The 18,175-nt window shown below is 51.6% G+C and overlaps 1 protein-coding gene across 1 annotated transcript; it reads right to left on the minus strand.

The window, feature by feature from the left end:
- Window positions 1–1,507: 1,507 nt before the first annotated feature.
- Window positions 1,508–16,540, minus strand: FADS1 (fatty acid desaturase 1). Its single transcript, XM_003920210.4, is given in 13 exon segments — window positions 1,508–4,320; window positions 4,653–4,778; window positions 4,885–4,964; window positions 5,219–5,315; window positions 5,640–5,737; window positions 6,665–6,741; window positions 8,331–8,391; window positions 11,500–11,628; window positions 11,736–11,837; window positions 13,322–13,519; window positions 14,075–14,185; window positions 16,192–16,417; window positions 16,419–16,540. Coding segments are annotated over 13 exon segments (1,479 nt in total). The 3' UTR covers window positions 1,508–4,268.
- Window positions 16,541–18,175: the final 1,635 nt, after the last annotated feature.

Consider the following 18,175-nt stretch of genomic DNA (forward strand, 5'->3'; position numbering starts at 1 on the left):
TTTGCTCTGTCACCCAGGCTGGAGTTCAGTAGTATGATCCTGGCTCACTGTAGCCTCAACCTCCTGGGCTTAAGCAATTCTACCTCAGCCTCCCAGGCAGCTGGGACTACGGCTACAGGCCACCGTGCCTAGATATTTAATTTTTTGTAGAGATGGGATTTCACTGTTGCCCAGGCTGGTCTTGAACTCCTGGGCTCAAGCAATCCTCCCAACTCAGCCTCCAAAAGGCAAGGATTATGTGTGCCATTCTCTTCCAGTCCTGGAATTGCAGGCATGAACCACTGTGCCTGGCAAAACGGTAAGATTTCTTAGGAGTTATTTCCTCAGTGCAGTAGCTCATAATTAAGGGCTTATACCGGGAGTCCCCAAACTACGGCCCGCGGGCCACATGCGGCCCCCTGAAGCCATTTATCCGACCCCTGCTGCACTTCAGGAAGGGGTACCTCTTTCATTGTTGGTCAGTGAGAGGAGCACAGTATGTGGCAGCCCTCCAACGGTCTGAGGGACAGTGAACTGGCTTATACCATGTGGTAGTCAAGAATGTAGTGGTTTTCCTTTTGTTTTTTGAAGTTATGTTTGTCTCCAGTAGAAGTTAATCTAACTTTCTGTGTGCACACTGCAGAGAAAATTAATGCTGCCTGTAAATGTTTTTGCTCGAGAACTGTTCTAGTTGGATGATTAAGAGGCATTGCTCTGAGGCGTCACACTTGCAGAGACAGATTTAGGCAGATAGGGCTTAGGGAGACTATTTGGAAACTAGAAATGAGTTTAAAAATAGAGAGGCCAGGCGCAGTGGCTCGCCTGTAATCCCAGCACTTTGAGAGGCTGAGGCAGATGGATCACCTGAGGTCAGGAGTTCAAGACCAGCCTGACCAACATGATGAAACCCTGTCTCAAAAAAATACAAAAATTAGCTGGGTGTGGTGGCACATGCTTGGAATCCCAGCTACCTGGGAGGCTGAAGCCAGAACTGCTTGAACCCAGGAGGCGGAGGTTGCACCACTGTACTCCAGCCTGGGAAACAAGAGTGAAACTCTGATCTCAAAAAAATAAAAAATTAGCCTGAACTGGGGAGATGGCTTGAGGCTGTGAGGCAGAGACTGCAGTAAGCTCGGATGGCAGCGCCACTGCACCCTAGCCTGGGCCATAGAGCCAGACCTTGTCTGAAAACTAATAAGTAAAAATAGAGAAAATTCAAAATGGAAAACTGAAGGGCGCTGCCTCATGAAGAGCAGGAAGTGATAACCATGAAACTTGGTGAGATTATTGACAGTCTCACATTTGAGCACGGGAGTCATCAGGACCTGGCTTTGCTCTTCCTTGCAATAGTCCACCCTTGGCTTTGTGTTTTCTGGAGAGTCCTGATGTTCCTCTGCCCAAGGAGTTTATACAAAAGGAGTCTGCAGTGACTCGAGAGGTTAGAGCACAGAGAAGTGAACAGTAACTTGTAGCAGAGGCACCAAGGAATCCTGCATACACAGATGAGCATCATGGGTTACAAATGAAGTCTTTTGGTCAAAATTAACTTTATTTTTCAACTTCAACAGGATTTGATAACAAAATTGGCACACACAAAAAGGATACTGGTATCAGGCCTGATTTTAAAAAATGCCTCTGGCCAGGCTGTAAAAAAAATGAAAGTAGCAAAAATAAAGATAGAAGTTGGAGTTGTAAAAAAAGTGAGTTGGAATTAGTTCTGCCATGATCTGTGTGACCAGAGGCACCTTTTCCTCTCTAGGCCTATTTTACATCTGTTGGTCTAGTTGAGATCACTCATTTTACCATTGTAACATTCTGAGCCTTTTGTCACTGTGTGTCCCTTCATGGCCATGTGAGACCACATTGCTATAGGCTGAGGAGAGAAGGCCATGGTGGTTCCAGTGCTTTGAGGACCAGTCTTGGCTCAATAGAGCCTCACTGGTGTTTGCTCAGATTGGGCAGCCTCAGCCCAAAGCCACTTGGCTAACCAGGCTGGTAACACCACATCCAAACCTTAGGTGGCAAGGAATAGGAATGGGAATCATCAGCACCTATTTTGGAGTGAGGAAGCCAATGAGGTCCAGCTCAATTCTGCTTCTAATTTGTTTTCTTTTTTTTTGAGACAGGGTCTTGCTCTATCACCCCAGGCTGGAGTACAGTGGTGTGATCTCAGCTCACTGCAGCCTTGACCTCTTGGGCCCCAGTGATCCTCCTGCCTGGACCTCCCAAGTGTTGGGATCACAGGCATGAGCCACTGCGCCCAGCTTGGTTCTGATTTTCCCACCAGGCTGTCTTAAACAAGCTGTTCTCCAGCTAAGCAAAATGTGCCCAAATGGAAAACATGTAAATCTTCTGCAGCCCATTTTTCTTGTGTCTTTGTTGTTGACAAACCTCTAGCTTCTCCATGGGTGGTGCCTCTGACTCTATCCCAATGTGCCTTAGGACTCTCATCTCCTTGGCTGTCTGCCGTCCCCTCCCAAAACTAAATGTAGGCTCTGTCTACTAGTTTGAGTTTCTCTTTTCCCAGTGTCCCAGATGATCAATATGCCTAGAGTAGATGCTGCTCAAGAGGCAAGGAAGTAATCCCCTCGCCTGGAAGCAAAGGCCTCGGGTTAGAGGGGGAAGCGAGTGTGAGGTCTGATGATAAGCCCTAGGAGTGAAGCCTCCTGAGACATATTCCTGTGTTTGCTCTCTGGAGTATGGGCTAAACTGCATTTATCTTTTAAAAACCAGAAGATTAAAAAGTTGTATTTCAGTATTATAGGAATTTAGGATAGTCTCTTCCAAAGCCCATTTGGTCTCCAGAAGAGTAAGATACCTAGCTACAGCAATAGCAATCACAAACTGTTCTGTGGTTTTAATCTTCCTATTTCTGAGTTAGAACCATGAAGTGATCATGTTAATCTTTCTGCTCCTGCTCAAAAATAATGCTATAATATCATTTAGGCTATAGGTTTCTGCTTACAGCCCTTACATTCTTTATGACCGAAATGTGTGTCTTTCCTCATGACTGATAATTATCTCCAAATTTGGTCACTTATGCTCACTAACTGCTATTTTATTAAACTTGGAATTTTAGGTTGGGAAGCAAAGGGAAACCACTAGGCATCTCCTTTGTTTCTAGGGAGAAAAGACTAAGTTGTCCCATCTGCTTACTTGCTTATGGAGCTAAAAGTAGACTCCCAGTCCTAGGAGTGTTCTGTTCCTGGGGGGTGGCTAAAGAGGTAAAAAGAAGAGGTGAATTAAAAGGTGAAGGGGCTTTTCAATAGCCAGCAACTCTCTCTACCATCTGTTTTGGTAAGAACTAGCACCTCTTGTTCTCTTTATACCCTGGAGGGAATAAACCAAAATCAGTGGTTCCAGGATCCTTCAAAGCCAAGTCTTGACCTTTGCCCTGCCTGCCTCTGAAACGAGAATGGCTTCTCCCAGCAACCTGAGGCAGACACAGGTCACACCTGTCCCTGGGCAGTGAGCTGAGCTCCCAGGCACTGATTTGTGCTAGACCTCAGAATTCTAAACATTCATGCTTCCTTTCTATCATAATTCTTGCTCAACAGGTTCAACTGCTTTTATCCCTCTGAGGCTTGCAAGTGAGGATGGAGAAGGCACTGATGTAAGTGGACCAGTGAGCTGAGCTCATCCTTTATATGAGTGGAATTTTTTTTTGAGATGGAGTCTCACTCTGCTGCCCAGGCTGGAATGCAATGGTATGATCTTGGCTCACTGCAACCTCTACCACCCTGCCTCAGCCTCCTAGGTAGCTGGGTTTACAGATGCCTGCCACTGTGACTGGCTAATTTTTGTATTTTTAGTAGAGATGGGATTTCACCATGTTGGTCAGGCTGGTCTCAAACTCCTGACCTCATGATCTGCCCGCCTAGGCCTCCCAAAGTGCTGGGATTACAGGTGTGTGCCACCATGCCCAAGTGGAATTTTAGTGTTAAATCTCTTCCTGACTCTGGGTTCGGTAGGTCCCTCCTCTTCTACTGCCCTCCTGGTTCCCTCTGCTCACCAACCACCTGCATGTGCCAAACTAGAAAAGGGAAAAACTTTTTATGCCCCTGCCCCAACAGCTCCTTCACTCCTTCTGGGGGACTTCTGTGTTCACCCCCCACTTTGGGTCTTAGAACTGTGTCTAGAAGATAAAAGGGAAGAGTCTGAGTCAGAGCCTTTATGTCCCCAACCCCCCCCCCCGAGTATTAAACTGTAGTGGCATTGTCCCTCAAGCTCCCCTCTGCTTTGGCTCGAGTCTTCCTCCTCTTCTTCCAGACTGGGCAGGGTGGCTGCTGTTATTGGTGAAGATAGGCATCTAGCCAGAGCTGCCCTGACTCTTTCAGTGAGCTGCAGGGACAAAACAGGGGCAGACAGTGAGATAGGAGGAGCTGAGCCCACCAGAGGTGGAACACTGAGGCTAAGGCCTTCTTTCATCTGGAGACTTCCCACCCCTCTACTTTAGAGAAAGTTAGCTTGGGCCATGGTACTGGGGGGAACCCAATGAGAGCAAAGGCCTGACCTGGCCACACGACCAATAGAGATTCCTGCCTTTGCCATGGTGGACTCCATCCCACACAGCCGGGAACACCTTCTGGTACTCCCCACCCGATATGTCACCATTTCCATTGCCCTGCCCTCTTCCCTCCCTACTGGCCATCTTCCTGGGCTCAGATACTCACTGGACGATGTCGGCGAAGGCTGACAGCAGGGGCTTGGACTTGTACTCTATGCCATGCTTGGCACACAAGGACTGCACCAGGGGAGCCACTTTGTGGTAATTGTGTCGGGGCATCGTGGGGAAAAGACTTCAGGGAGAATAGCAGGGAGTCAGTGGTTCCTGCTTCTCTGCTCCCACCTGCACCCAACACTTACACCCTCCCCAGGACCCTGCTTCCCAGGCTCCCTACTCACTGGTGCTCAATCTGGAAGTTGAGGTGTCCACTGAACCAGTCATTGAAGGCAGACTTGTGGACATTGCATGTTGCCTGGAGCTGGAGGAAAAGGTCAAGGGAGAGCATTTCTGAGTATGAGATGGAAAGGCCAGCCCAGCATTCTCCAGGTAAAGCTGGCTGAGGAGGGGACATAAGACTGTCTTGGTCATTCCCTTCACATGGTGGCAGAAGAAAAGCCTCAAGCTAATGAAAAATTGCTGCTTGGGGAACTTTTTTTGTTTTTGCTATTATCACCTACCCACCCTTTTCAATAGTGGTGTTATGCTCCAGTCTTGTGAGTGACTGTCCCTTACCTGAGTGGAGACCCAGTCCATGTTCCGGTCATGATCAATGTGCATGGGGATGTGGTTCATCTGTGTCACCCACACAAACCAGTTGCTTTCCAGGAACCTGTTGGATATGTTACACAGACAAACAGTACTCACAGAGCCCGGAGTCCTGATTTCCCCCTCAGGTAACTACTCCAGCCTGTCTACTTTCCCAAGCCAACTTCCGAAACACCCACTGTTACCCAAAGCCCCAGCATGGGGACCTGGTCTTGGCTCAATAGAGCCTCACTGGTGTTTGCTCAGATTGGGCAGCCTCAGCTCAAAGCCACTTGGCTAACCAGGCTGGTGACACCACACCTAAATCTGGTATGGTCATGGCTCAACCAGACTGGTCACTCCCCAACATTTCCTTCACCAGTCCCTACCCACCCCCACCCAATACTACCTGACCATGAAGAAAAGGCCCAGGCAGCCCTTCAGCCCCAACAGTGGCACATAAGTGAGGAAGAGGCGGGCATAGAAAGTCAACATCCAGGCCAAGTCCTTTAGTGAGAAAAGCAGAGAGCATAACAGTCACAAACAGCTCTTCCTCTTCCTCTCACCAGCTCTTTCTTTGCATGGTGCAGCCATTCTCCTGGATGTGCAGACTCGGTCATCTTCAGCTTCTCAGGGGTCCAATCCTGCAATATCTAGTGCCACTGCTCCTTTCTTCCATTACCACTGGCACCCCCAGCCCTTCTTGCCTATACCCTTCAAAAGTATCAAAGCCTACAAGGTCTCCTTGCCTCTGGCTCTTCCCAGCCCATCTAAATCCTTCAGCATGCCACCAAATGAATCTCCCAGGACCATGGCTCAGCCCATGCCAGCGCCCTGATCACATCTCTCATCACTTTTCCGTACATTGAGCCAAGCACCATACTCTTCCCCTGACGCCTAAGTCCTCCACAATATGTCTGGTGCTCAATCTTACCCCTCATTTCCAGTTTCTCTGCTTGGAGTTCATCCCCACTGCCCCACCTCTGCCTGTCAGAAACCCTGCCCAGCCTCTAGGCTGGCTAGAACAATGACTTCACAAAGCCACGTGCAGTCAGGCCCCTTTTGGAGTCCCCAGAACCTATTGCCTGTACCTGCTTTCCATTAACAACCACATTCTGCTTCATCGGAAGTTTCCTTGAAAGTCAGTATTGTCTCTCATTCATCATCCCTGTTCCCAGCCTAGCCCCCTGGCATTATGCCAGCACAAGAACCTCAGGAGACACTGGCTGCATGAAATTGCACATTGGGAATCAGGTTGCCTGCTAAGCTCAAATCATTCTGTTCCACTTAGAGGTAAGGAGGATCTGTTCCTGGTTCGACTATTGGGCTCTACATTAGGCCTGTAGTCAGTCTCAGTTTGCCCTGGGGAACCCCTGTCCCCCACTCTGGGTGCTGGAGACAAGGACATGGGCTTCTTGGGCCTTGGATACTCACCACCCACTTCTTCCGCTGGATAACAAAATAGAAAATATACCACTGGAAGTAGAGAGGCAGCAAGGCTGGGGGCCCAACTGGGGAGGAAACCGAGACAAAGAGGCAGCATGAGCACGGTAAGGTCATGAAAGGGCCAGTGAATGCTGGAGAGATGGCCTCTACAGGGGCTTGCCCCTTCCATCTATCCCTTCCTGTCTCTCCTCCAGCTGTCTGGGTGCTCTGCAATCCACTGGAACCAGCAGGCACTGAAGGTGGGCATAAATCCAAGTCTGGAAGGCAAAAGCTCCCAAGAGGATGCCAGGGAAGGTGAGGGGTGTGAGTGGCACTCTTCAGTGACAGGCAGCTTGGGAACTCAGGCCCCACGCATGGGACTCGCTCTACTCCCACACCTGCTATTTTTCATTTTTCTTCTCTTTTCTACATACATACTCCATGGATCCCATACCTTTAAAAGAGTGCTAATGCTCTCTGCGTTACCTTGGCCACAGCCCTGTCGCTGCAGTTATCTGCCCTGTGTTCCTGGCTGCTCCACCATGCAGGTGAAGAGGCAGGAGCAGGAAAGTGTGTGTGTGTTGGGAGGGACCCTGTGGATCCTTCACAGGCTGTGAAGCTCAGCTCCTTAGACTGGGGAGACGGGCTTGTGCCACCCCAATCTGAAGCCCTGGAGGTCAGCTGCGGGAAGGAACAGAGAGGCCTCTTTTGAAAGAAAACTGGGAGTTGAAGAAGTGCTGCATTCCACATGCTGCCTTATTTCCTTTTCTGTATCCCTTCGCTGTGGCACCTAATGCTACCTATAACCTCTAGCATGACAGTACCCATCACGGCTCCTCCATCATGATATGCCATGGGTTCTAAAATTATTTCTTCCAGAGGTCTCTGCTCTACCCTCTGCCTTTCTCTGTTAGTGATAGTTGGTTATAGGCAGTTAGAATAATTCCTTCAAACTAAAATAAGATCAGTGGGCTCCTTCCCTTCCTTCTTTAAAAAATTTGAAATTTTAAAGGAGTTTAAAGCTCATTTTAGGCATTAGGGAGCAGAGCTGTTGTTGTTTTAAGAGACAGGATCTCACTCTGTTGTCTGGCTGGAGTGCAGTGGCACAATCAGAGATCCCTGCAGCCTCAAACTCCTGGGCTCAAGGGATGCTCCCACCTTCATTTCCCTAGTAGCTGGGACAGACTTTAAAAGCTGGGGATATATAGCAATATAGCAGTCATCAGAAAGGTCTTTTCAGGTCTAACAGCTCCTCCATTCTCTCCTCAGAACCTATCCTTCCAGAACTACTGGTGCCTTTGTTCCTCTGGGAGGTTGGACTGGGCTCTACCAGGTCACCTTGGCCCAGGTCTCTGTTTGACGAAGTTTAAGGTTGAAGGATAAAGCAAGAGGCCCCTCTATACCCCGAACACCCAGCTTCTTAGTAGAAACTGGGGTTGGATGGGAGGAACTAGTTTGCCCTCAACCAAATGACCTTCAACCAAACATCAGCCTAAGTGTTCACTTTGCTCAGATGCGATGGCAAACTGCTCTCGTGTAGGGAGTAACTGGGGGTGGGGTACTTCCTCCAGCCCCTTTCCTTAAAATACCATAATCCCTCGGAGAGCCACATCTTCCTCATTCCCTCAGCATTCCCTCCTGAAGCAGCTCCCCTGTGTTGGATGGGGACACTCACTCAGGAAGAAGTATTTGTGCTGGTGATTGTAGGGCATATATTTTTTCTTCTGTTTCCCAAGCTGTGAAGAAAAGCAAACCAATCAGCATTCAGAGACCAGCGATCCATCCCCCTCCCTCAGTGACCCTGGCCTTTCCCCGCTTGGAAGTTTCAGCCTCCTCCAGGGCTGACAACTTGTTGGTGCTATTAGAAAGCTCCAACAGGCTCAGCTTTACCTCCAGCACATGGAACATGAAGCCCTGGGCTGTCATCTGCAGAGCCTGTCACACCATGGCCTGCAGCCAGATGGGATGCTCATGAGGGATGTGCACAGCACAGGCTGTACAGGACCGCAGGCCCTCTTGTGTTCACCCTCTTTGTCATGAGGTTTCCAGGCCCCACTGCCCTCTCCCCTTTCTGCCATCTGGTACTTTTTTGATATTGGAATCTCCATGGACAACCATATTTACCCCTATACAGGTTAAATATTCCATCTATATCCAGGCCCCAGTTCTCTCCACCAAAATCTTTTGGCCTCTTGACTTCAACATGAGCTTCATCAAATCCCTTTAAGGCTAATATGAGTTTGGCAAATACTTCTGGGGACACCAAGAACAATTTGGCAATCTGAAGGTCCCAGCAGTTTTCTCCAGTAGATGGCGGTTTTTTATAAGCCGAGCTGCTGAAGACACAGGCTGGGGCCACCAGGTCAACCAACCGGCCTAGGGCCCCTGGTGTAGGCTCACAAACAAGACCGCAAAGCTCTGCTGTCTCACTCCATGACTACGTCTGCATCGCGCTCCAGTCAGTTCAGGTAACTAGACAACCACAAAGGCACAAGAGGAGCACCCAGCCCCTGAGCAGAACTCTACTCACCCTTCCGTGTGTCCACAGCTCATTTACTGAGAGCTTATTCTGTGCAAGCATCTCAGCTAGATGAAGCATCCTTTCTACATTAACAGATTCAAGTACTTGAGTACCTACTGTGTGCCAGGCAATATTCTAGATGCTTAGGATACAGGGGTGAACACTACAGACTTCCTACCCTCGTGGAGCTTATAACTGAGGAGATGAAGCTGGTGATAAATCTGTAAGCAGTGGCCGGTGCAGTGGTTCATGCCTGTAATCCCAGCCTACAGAGCTTTGCTGTCTTGTTGTAAGTACTTGTAAGCTGGGTGTACAACTGCCGGAACCTTTAATTGCCAAATTGTTCTTGGTGTCCCCAGAAACATTTGCCAAACTCTAATTAGCCTCAAGGGGATTTTATAAAGCTCATGTTGAAGTCAAGAGACCAAAAGATTTGGATGGAGAGAATTAGGGCCTAGCTATAGAAGGAATATTTAAGGTAGCCTGGGCAACAGAGCGAGACTCCATCTTAGGGGGAAAAAAGAAAGATCTGGGACCCCAAATAGCCTTTCTTCCCCCCTGCCAGCTATGAGGCTGAGGATAGGCTGCCCATTAGTGAATGCCTGGGCAATAGGCTGCTTGGTTTCATCCCTCTGCAGATGTTGATGCCTGTGCTGACCCCGTGACATCCATGTCAGTGCCTCTTGAAATTTCTGGAAGACAAGGAGGGGCAGGGGACACTGCCCTAAATAGAATCCTTCTGACCACCAAGAGTCTAAACATAATTGAGCAAGTTATAGGGATTATAAAGGCATTTGCCATTCAAGGAGGAAAAAATGGATGGAGCTCCTTTTATTTTTAAAGACGGAGTCTTGCTCTGTCGCCAGGCTGGAGGGCAGTGGTGCAGTCTCAGCTCAGTGCAACCCCCACCTCCCAGGTTCAAGCAATTCTCCTGCTTCAGCCTCTCGAGTAGCTGGGATTACAGGCACGTGCCACCACACCCGGCTAATTTTTGTATTTTTAGTAGAGATGGAGTTTCGCCATGTTGGTCAGGCTGGTCTCGAACTCCTGACCTTGTGATCTGCCTGCCTCTGCCTCTCAAAGTGCTGGGATTACAGGCATGAGCCACCATATCCGGCCCAATGTCTTTTTTTCAAACCCTCTGTAGTGAGAGTAGAAATGCACAACCTCCACGCTACTGTCCAGTAAATAACCACAGTGTCTTTGAAGCAGCCACCTGTCCAGACAGGGGACAAGGCTGCTTCACCATCCGCACACTATGGACCATAACGGTGTTGGACATGTAACAAACCCAAGTCCATGCTCATGAGATGGGAAAATAAGAACATTATGGACAGGTGGGACATAAACCTCAAGCTATGAGCTCCTCATGCCAGGCCAGCCAGTGCTGCCAAAGCTCTTTCAAAGTTCTCATGGCCAGGGGCGAGAGGAGAGCCCTGAAAACTCATGCCTAGAACTGAAATGGGTTTTAACAACAGTTTAATTCCTGGCAAGCTAAAGTGTCACAAAGTGGAGGAGGGGGACCTGGCAGAACTCTACAGCCTGGAGCCTTGGGACAAAGAGCTTTAAATTAACTTTCCAAAGAACTCTGCTGGCCTTTCAGAACCTTCCATTGGCTAACGCTCACTAAAAGCTCACCAGATCTCCGCCCCCAGGCATTATTCCTTCAGCAGCTACATTATTTCCGTTCACAACCTCTGATGACAACTCAAACCCAATGCTGACCACCCTGGAAGTCAGGCTGGGATCAGGAGAGTGGGAAGAAGTACTCAGTGAATGAATGTTCCAGACGCTGGACATCAAAGAAGACTAAGACTGTCCAGCCCTGGACAGAGAAGACTGTGACAAGTAGGGTACCTAAGTGTGAGAGAGAAATACAAAGTGCAAGGGGAATGCTTGCCTGGGGCAGGAGTGTCAAAAATGCACCCCCAGGAGGTGCCAGCAGCACCTTCAAGGATGAGGCATCTCATCCTTTGGATCCTGCTAATTTTTATGTTTTTAGTAGAGGTGGTGGGTTTTACCATGTTGGCCAGAGGATGTTGGTCATCCTCTGGATCATTTGCAGAAGGATGCCTTTTATGCCTTTTACTTTGCAGTGGTGCCTTTTATGCAGTAACTGCTGACTGAACTCTCTAGGGAAGATGGTGATTCCCTCCTGGGCAGCCCCCGTTTATTGCCTGTTGCCTTCCAGAACTTCCTAAATGGCAAAAGCTCCAGCCAGCGCAGCCCCCTGTCTCGCCCACATTGACAACATTGTGTTGTCAAACCCGCATGCTGGCTGCCTCCTATTCCCCAAGACCTTTCCACTGATACCTCCACTCACCTCCACAGAGAGGATCTTCCCCAAGGCAAAGAAGAAGGGATGCATGTTGATGTCTGGGTCTTTGCGGAAGCAGTTGGGCTTGGCATGGTGCTGGAAATGCAAGTGGTTCCACCAACTGGCGGGGGCTCCCTACAGAAAAGCAGGGAAATGAGTATGAAAACTTAGTGCCCCTTCCCCCTAGAGCAGCCTTTCATTGTCTGGAGTTTCAGAGAGCCCCTCCCTGCCATCCCACTGACCTTCAGGTGGCCAATCACAAAATGATGTAGCAGATGGTTCCACTTTGAGGTGCTGAAGACTGACAGGTGCCCAAAGTCATGCTGCAGCCAGCCAGCCTGGGCCTGGGTGAGAAGAATCAATGCTGAGAACAGCCCACCAGCCCCAGTGTCCCCTTTACTGACCTCGATGCCTCCTTCAGCCTCTCCCACTTCCCTCATCTGCCACGGACTGTGATGCACCTCAGGAGTCAGGAAACATGGGTCCTAGCTCTGCCTCTGCCGCTGACTCACATGTGGGTTGGGGCAAATCACAATCCCTTCACTGTTCTTCAGTTTTGCCAGCTCTGAAGATCATGACTTTTTTTTTTTTTTTTTTTGAGACCGAGTTTCATTCTTGTTCCCCAGGTGGGAGAGAGTGCAAGGGCGCGGTCTCAGCTCACTGCAGCCTCCGCCTCCCAGGTTCGAGTAATTCTCCTGCCTCAGCCTCCTGAGTAGCTGGGATTATAGGTGCTTGCCACCACACCTGGCTAATTTTTTTTTTTTTTTTTTTTTTTTTTTTGTATTTTTAGTAGAGACGGGGTTTTACCATGTTGGCCAGGCTGGTCTCAAATTCTTGACCTCAGGTGATCCACCAGCCTTGGTCTCCCAAAGTGCTGGGATTACAGGCATGAGCCACTGGACCTGGTCTGTTTCTTTTGCGACAGAGTCTTGCTCTGTTGCCCAGGCTGGAGTTCAATGGTGCCATCTAGGCTCACTGCAACCTCTGCTTACTGCAACCTCTGCTTCCCAGGTTCAAGCAATTCTCCTGCCTCAGCCTCCTGTGTAGCTGGGATTACAGACACCTGCTACCATGCCCAACTAATTTTTGTATTTTTAGTAGAGACAGGGTTTCACCATGTTGGCCAAGCTGATCTCAAACTCCTGGCCTCAAATGATCCACCTGCCTCGGCCTCCCAAAGTGCTGGGATTACAGGTTTGAGCCACTGTACATGGCCTTTTTGTATTTTTAGTACAGGTTTTACCATGTTGGCCAGGCTGGTCTTGAACTCTTGGTCTCAAGTGATCTGGCCACCTTGACCTCCCAAAGTGCTGGGATTACAGGCATGAGCCTGAATCTCATGGCTTATGATGGACTGACATCCAGAATACAGAAAGGACTCAAACATGAGCAGAAGCCTTGCCAAATGAGTTGACAGCCAAGAATTAGTGCTCAATCATTATTAACATATTGGGTAATGTCAGTGGTGGGGAGGGAGCCAAGCTTTATTAAGAATCAGAAACTTGGTTCTTGGCACAGCTGGACTGTGGCAGAGAGCAAACCGCGTGTGAAATTAATTTAGAGAACAAACCGTGTAGGGAGAAGGGAACCCTGGGAGAAGCAGCTAAAAAAGCAGTGAGAGAAATGAAGATGCCCATGTGGCTAAAGAGCCGAGACAGGTCAAGACAGTGGAATGCATTTTCCTGTCTCACTCTCCCACACACCTGCAGATCTGCCTACCTGGAGGGCAGAGCTTCCTGGTCTTCCTCCAAGGGCCCAAGGAACTTTCCCCAGGGATGCTGAACATTTTTGCATTTTGCTGTGCATTTGACAAGTCAAAGGCTCTCACCTGAACTGCACTGAGCAGCACTGCACAGAGAAGGAGGGGTAAAAAGGACGTCCCAAAGACCCAAAGGGTGAGCCAGGCCGCACCATCCAGCAGCAAGATGTGCAGCAGGCACAGCAGGAAGAAGACATGGTTGGCTTTCATGAGCCCCATCCGCTCCACTGTGGCCCGCAGCTCCCGGAACTCATCAGTCAGCTCTTTCTGCAGAAGAGGAGGAAGAGCTGTTATTCTTCCCATCTGCAGCCCAGCACTGCTGGAGACAAGGGCCCTCTCATGCTCAAGGACCTCCCACTGAGGGAGCTGTGGAAAGTCCACAGTCCTAGGCAAAGACACCACAACAATGAGGATGACAGGAGGAAGTGCTATGGGATACTGCCTGAGAGTTCAGCTGACTTCAGTCCTTGCTCTGCCATTTACTAACGGTGTGATCCTTGACTGTTGCTTAACCTCTGAGCCTGTTAACTGTAAATGTCTGAGAGTTATGAGTTTATGCTTGGCGCATAGTAAGTGCTCATATTGATGATGATAACAATGATAGTAGCCATGGTAGTGGCAGCCTTGGGGAAGCCATAGCTTGCAAAGCCTTGCTCCCTTGGGCGGGTGACCTCATGACTATGCAAGAGAAGCAGGGACCTCAGACTCCCCAGAACTACTACTGACTGTGATTACCTGTGATCCCAGCTAGATGCTCCTTCTACCCACTCCCTGTCTCCTTGAACAACCAAGAGTCGCCACATAGCAAACAGAGGCTCTCACATTCTTGGTGGGCTCAAAGCTGGGCTGCTCCGGAGACAGTTCTCCAATCAGGAGAGAGTTCATATACTTCTTCACAAGGTCCTTGTTGATGTGGAAGGCCACAAAGGGATCCTGCAAGTTGGGGGAGAGATGGTGAGGGAGCCAGCTCTCTGGATTCTGGCAGGGTTCGTACCAAAGGCCATCCTCCTGCCCACCAGAAGGCTATACCCAAGGTGAAGCACAGGCCACCTCTCTCGGCCAAGCTGCCTTTTAAGGGTGCTCATACCCTTCCCAGGTGTCCACAGTTGAAGATCACCCAGCATCTGCTCTAGTTAGAAGGGTGCATCAAGGAATGGGAAACACTGGCTGAGGGGGACCACCAAGAAACATCTGCCCGGGCTGGCCTTTCCCCTGGGTGTGTTCGCTCACAACTTTTGCCCAAGAATTTCAGTATAGGTGAGAAACTGGAGGGACGGGCGGGGCTATGACTCCCGTCTCTTCTTGTGGACTTTTAACAAGTCCCTTTCCTTTCTGAGCTAGGGTTTTCCAAAAACCACGAAGAAGACTTCCCTACGTCCGAACTGGGGCACTTCTGCATTTCTTCCCCGTCCCTCCACCGTTTTTCTGGATAGGTCCCCATATTTCCCAAGCACTCTGGACACCTCATGCCACGAGGGAGCTAATTTGGGTTGTGCAAGGTAAGGTCCAGGGCAATAAGATTCACGTCCGCAGGTCTGGCAGCCCCAGACCCTATAGGTGATGAGGCGTGTGGGGCGGGGGCCAGGGCGGAGCCGGCGGCCGGTGGCACCACGCATCCGGACCAATCGCCGTCCCCGCCGCGGCATCCCCGGCCCCAAATCACACTGCGGGAAGCCCCAGCGTCGGTGCCTGGTCCGTTTGCGCATGCGCTGGCCCACGCCTGCGCCCTCGGCCGCTTTCTGGGCTCCCGAGTGGTCACTCGGGGTTACCCGCACAGGCCCTGGCCTCGCCCCCTAGGCTGGTCGCGTCAGAGGGTGGGGCGGGCCTTCGCCCCGCAGCATCTAAGCTCAGCTGCGATGTTAAGGGAACGCTGGTCACCCGCGGCACACTCTGGGACGCCAGGGTAATGGATAGAGACAGTGGAGGGTGTCACGCTGCAGGGCACGGGATCAGAGAGGGATGCAAGGGGAGGGGACGCCATTCTGGCCGCCAAGGGGGAAACGAGGTGAAGCAAACGCCCCGACTTTGGAGTCCCTAGGGCTGAGTCCCTAGCACTCCAAGCCAGCAGAGGAGCCGGGGCCTCAGCTCTGAGGGCTGTGGTCCAAAAACAGCAGCAGCAGGCCCGGGGCTGGGGCGCGCGCCGACCCCGCACTGAGACCAAGGGAGGAAGGGACTTGACCCCGCGAAGGGCTACCGCCCTGGAGTGTAAACAGCGGTCCGTTCGGCCGGACAGCTGAAGACCTCGCTGGCCTGCGGCTCAGTGGCCTCCCCGGAGATTCGAGGACTGCTCTGGGGGTCCTCGCTAAGTGCATGCCATTCTCAATACCTTCTGTGCACTAGCCGCCGCTTGCCCTCCCCGGCCAGTGCTGTCCCTTCCGCGTCCTCCAGTCTTCACCCGACGCAGGGGTCCCCAAGGCAACGGGGTCCCCAAGCTTCCCGTTTCAGCCCCATCCTCGAGAATGGGCTCCTCTCCTGCTCCCTCACCGCCCTTGCTCGCGAGTGGAGCCCGGAACCGAGGTCCAGACGCGGCTGCGCTGGACCCAGTCCCTCCCTCAGCCACTGACCCCTCCTCCCCAGGCGCCCGACATCCTTGCTCTCCTCCTTCCTAGCTCACCCAGCTGAGGGTCCTATCCCAGCCCCGAGCCCCGAGGCTCCAGGCTGCAGACGGAATGCGCGGCCGGGCGGCGAGGCCCTTTGTTTGCGTGTGCGTGTTGCTGGCCTCCATCCCCACTCCCCAGACTCCACTTCTCAGGCCTCTCTCCCGCCCTTGCATCCCGGGGCCGCGGGACACCCAACCACTGGGCCACAGGTGTGCTCGGGCGCCTCCGGGCTTTCCTCCGAATTAGTCTCGGTGTTCGCCTGAGGGTGCGTAACTCTGTCTCGCCTGCACTCAGCCTCCGGCCCCGCCCTCTCCCGTGCCCCAGCCCGGCTGCGCTCACCGTAGCATCCTGCCCGGCGTAGTGGCTGATGACCCGGGAGCCCCCTGGGTGCCGGCGGGTGAACTCGCTGATGTTGTACACCTTACGGTCGATCACCAGCCACCGCTCCTTGTATCCCGAGCGCTGCGCCACCTCGTCCCAGGTGAAGTAGCGCGGGGTAGGCCCCTGGGCCGGGGTCTCGGCGGCCACCGGGTCGGGGGCCATGGCTGACTGGGCGACGCCGCGCCGGCCCGGCAGGGGCTGTCAGGCGCGAGTTCGGGACCCGCGGGCTCCGGGAGGGTTTGCTGGCGCGCGCCGGGTTCTCAGCCCTGCGGCGCAGACCTCCTGGCCTCGCAGCGCGCATTCCCATTGGCCGAGCCTCGTGGCGCGGGCGCGCGGGACTCCGCCCCCCGGTGGGTCTCGGTCTACACACAGCGGCGCCGCCATCGCGCGCCCCCTCGCGGGCTCCCTAAAGACGCAGCCGCTGATTCCTCTTCCTGACGTCAGGCGGGCGTCGCGGCTTTGGGCTCCCAGCGGGCGCCGCTGGGGAAATAGCGGTTCCCGTGGGGGCCCTGGTTGCGAGGCGGGGCGGGTCCGGGCCGGGTCCGGGGGACCGAGGCTTTACCGGGCACGGGGCTTTCCGGGCGATTGTAGCTGCCCCGGGGACGTCGTCTCGACGCTGTGGCTGCCCTCGCCGGGGTCTCCAGACGCTGACCCTCCGGGGATGGAGACTCCCGTCTGCTCGCCACGTCGTCCCGCCAATTGTGCCGCCCGAAGTAGCAGCCTAAGAGCCTGGGAGTTGCAGTTATGTTGTGAACAGCAGAATCAGAGTTTCTTGGGCTTGGTGGTGGTTGGGGAGGGCTGTTAATGCTTTAATGTGTTCAATACAACATTTAAAATGCCCACAATTTTTATAATCCTGTTTGCCTTTTTTTGTTTTTATTTTTATGATGTTTTGAAAAATTCACTGGGATCCTTGAATAATGACTAGCTAGCATCTCCTGACCTCTAGGTGTTCCAGCTGAAAAGCCTGGGTCTTCGAGCTGAAGGCTTTTTTTGCTTCTAACCTGGAAGCGCCTGGGAGTCCTGGGCGCAGCCCTTGAAGCAGTGAGATTTGGCATTCAGATCTGGGTTTTGGAAAGAGAAGTGGGAACGCACCCAAAAGTGGGGGTGCCAGTTACGAAGCTGTTGCAGTCCTGAAAGAGACCCAGAGTTTAGGTCCAAAGTTTATTTATTCAACAAACACTTTATAAAGCACTTACTGTGTGCCTTAGCGTTTTGCAAACCTTAACTCATTGAATTCTTCTAACAACCCTATCGGGTAGGAACTATTAACCTCATTAGTGAAAAAACTGAGCCAGGGAGAGGTTATTTTGTCACACAGCTTGTAAGTGGAGGGCTGAGATTTGACCCTGGCCTGTGCTCAGGACACCCAGGCTCTGCTGCCCCTCTGATTACACTAGCGTTTGGACACTTTAAAGGGAAAGGAAGTGTAACTGTCCCAAGCACTAAGCTAGACTCTCAGCCCCTACGAGTCGGGAGGTGATACAGAACAGACTTGGTGGATATGGCTAGATTTCTGGTAGAAAAGGATCTTCATTCATTCCATCCAAATTCTTCAGTTTATAGATAAGAAAACTGAGGTTCGGAATGGGAAGGGACTTCCCAAGTTTCCATAGGGAAATTTAGATGTTCTGACACCAGATGACATGCCAGGCTACTGGTCTCTGCTCAAGAAAGATGGTCCACACAGGTGTACCTCAGTACAGCCAATATTCCTTTTTAAAAAACCTTGCCCAGGTCGGGTTCGGTGGCTCACGCCTGTAATCTCAGCACTTTGGAAGGTAGAGGTGGCAGATTACAAGGTCCGGAGTACAAGACCAGCCTGGCGAACACGGTGAAAACCCTGTCTCTACTAAAAATACAAAAATTAGCTGGGTGTGGTGGAATGCACCTGTAATCCCAGCTACTCAGGAGGCTGAGGCAGGAGAATCACTGGAACCCG

The sequence above is a fragment of the Saimiri boliviensis genome, chromosome 6, assembly GCF_048565385.1.
Source record: "Saimiri boliviensis isolate mSaiBol1 chromosome 6, mSaiBol1.pri, whole genome shotgun sequence".
NCBI classification, from domain to species: Eukaryota; Metazoa; Chordata; class Mammalia; order Primates; family Cebidae; genus Saimiri; species Saimiri boliviensis.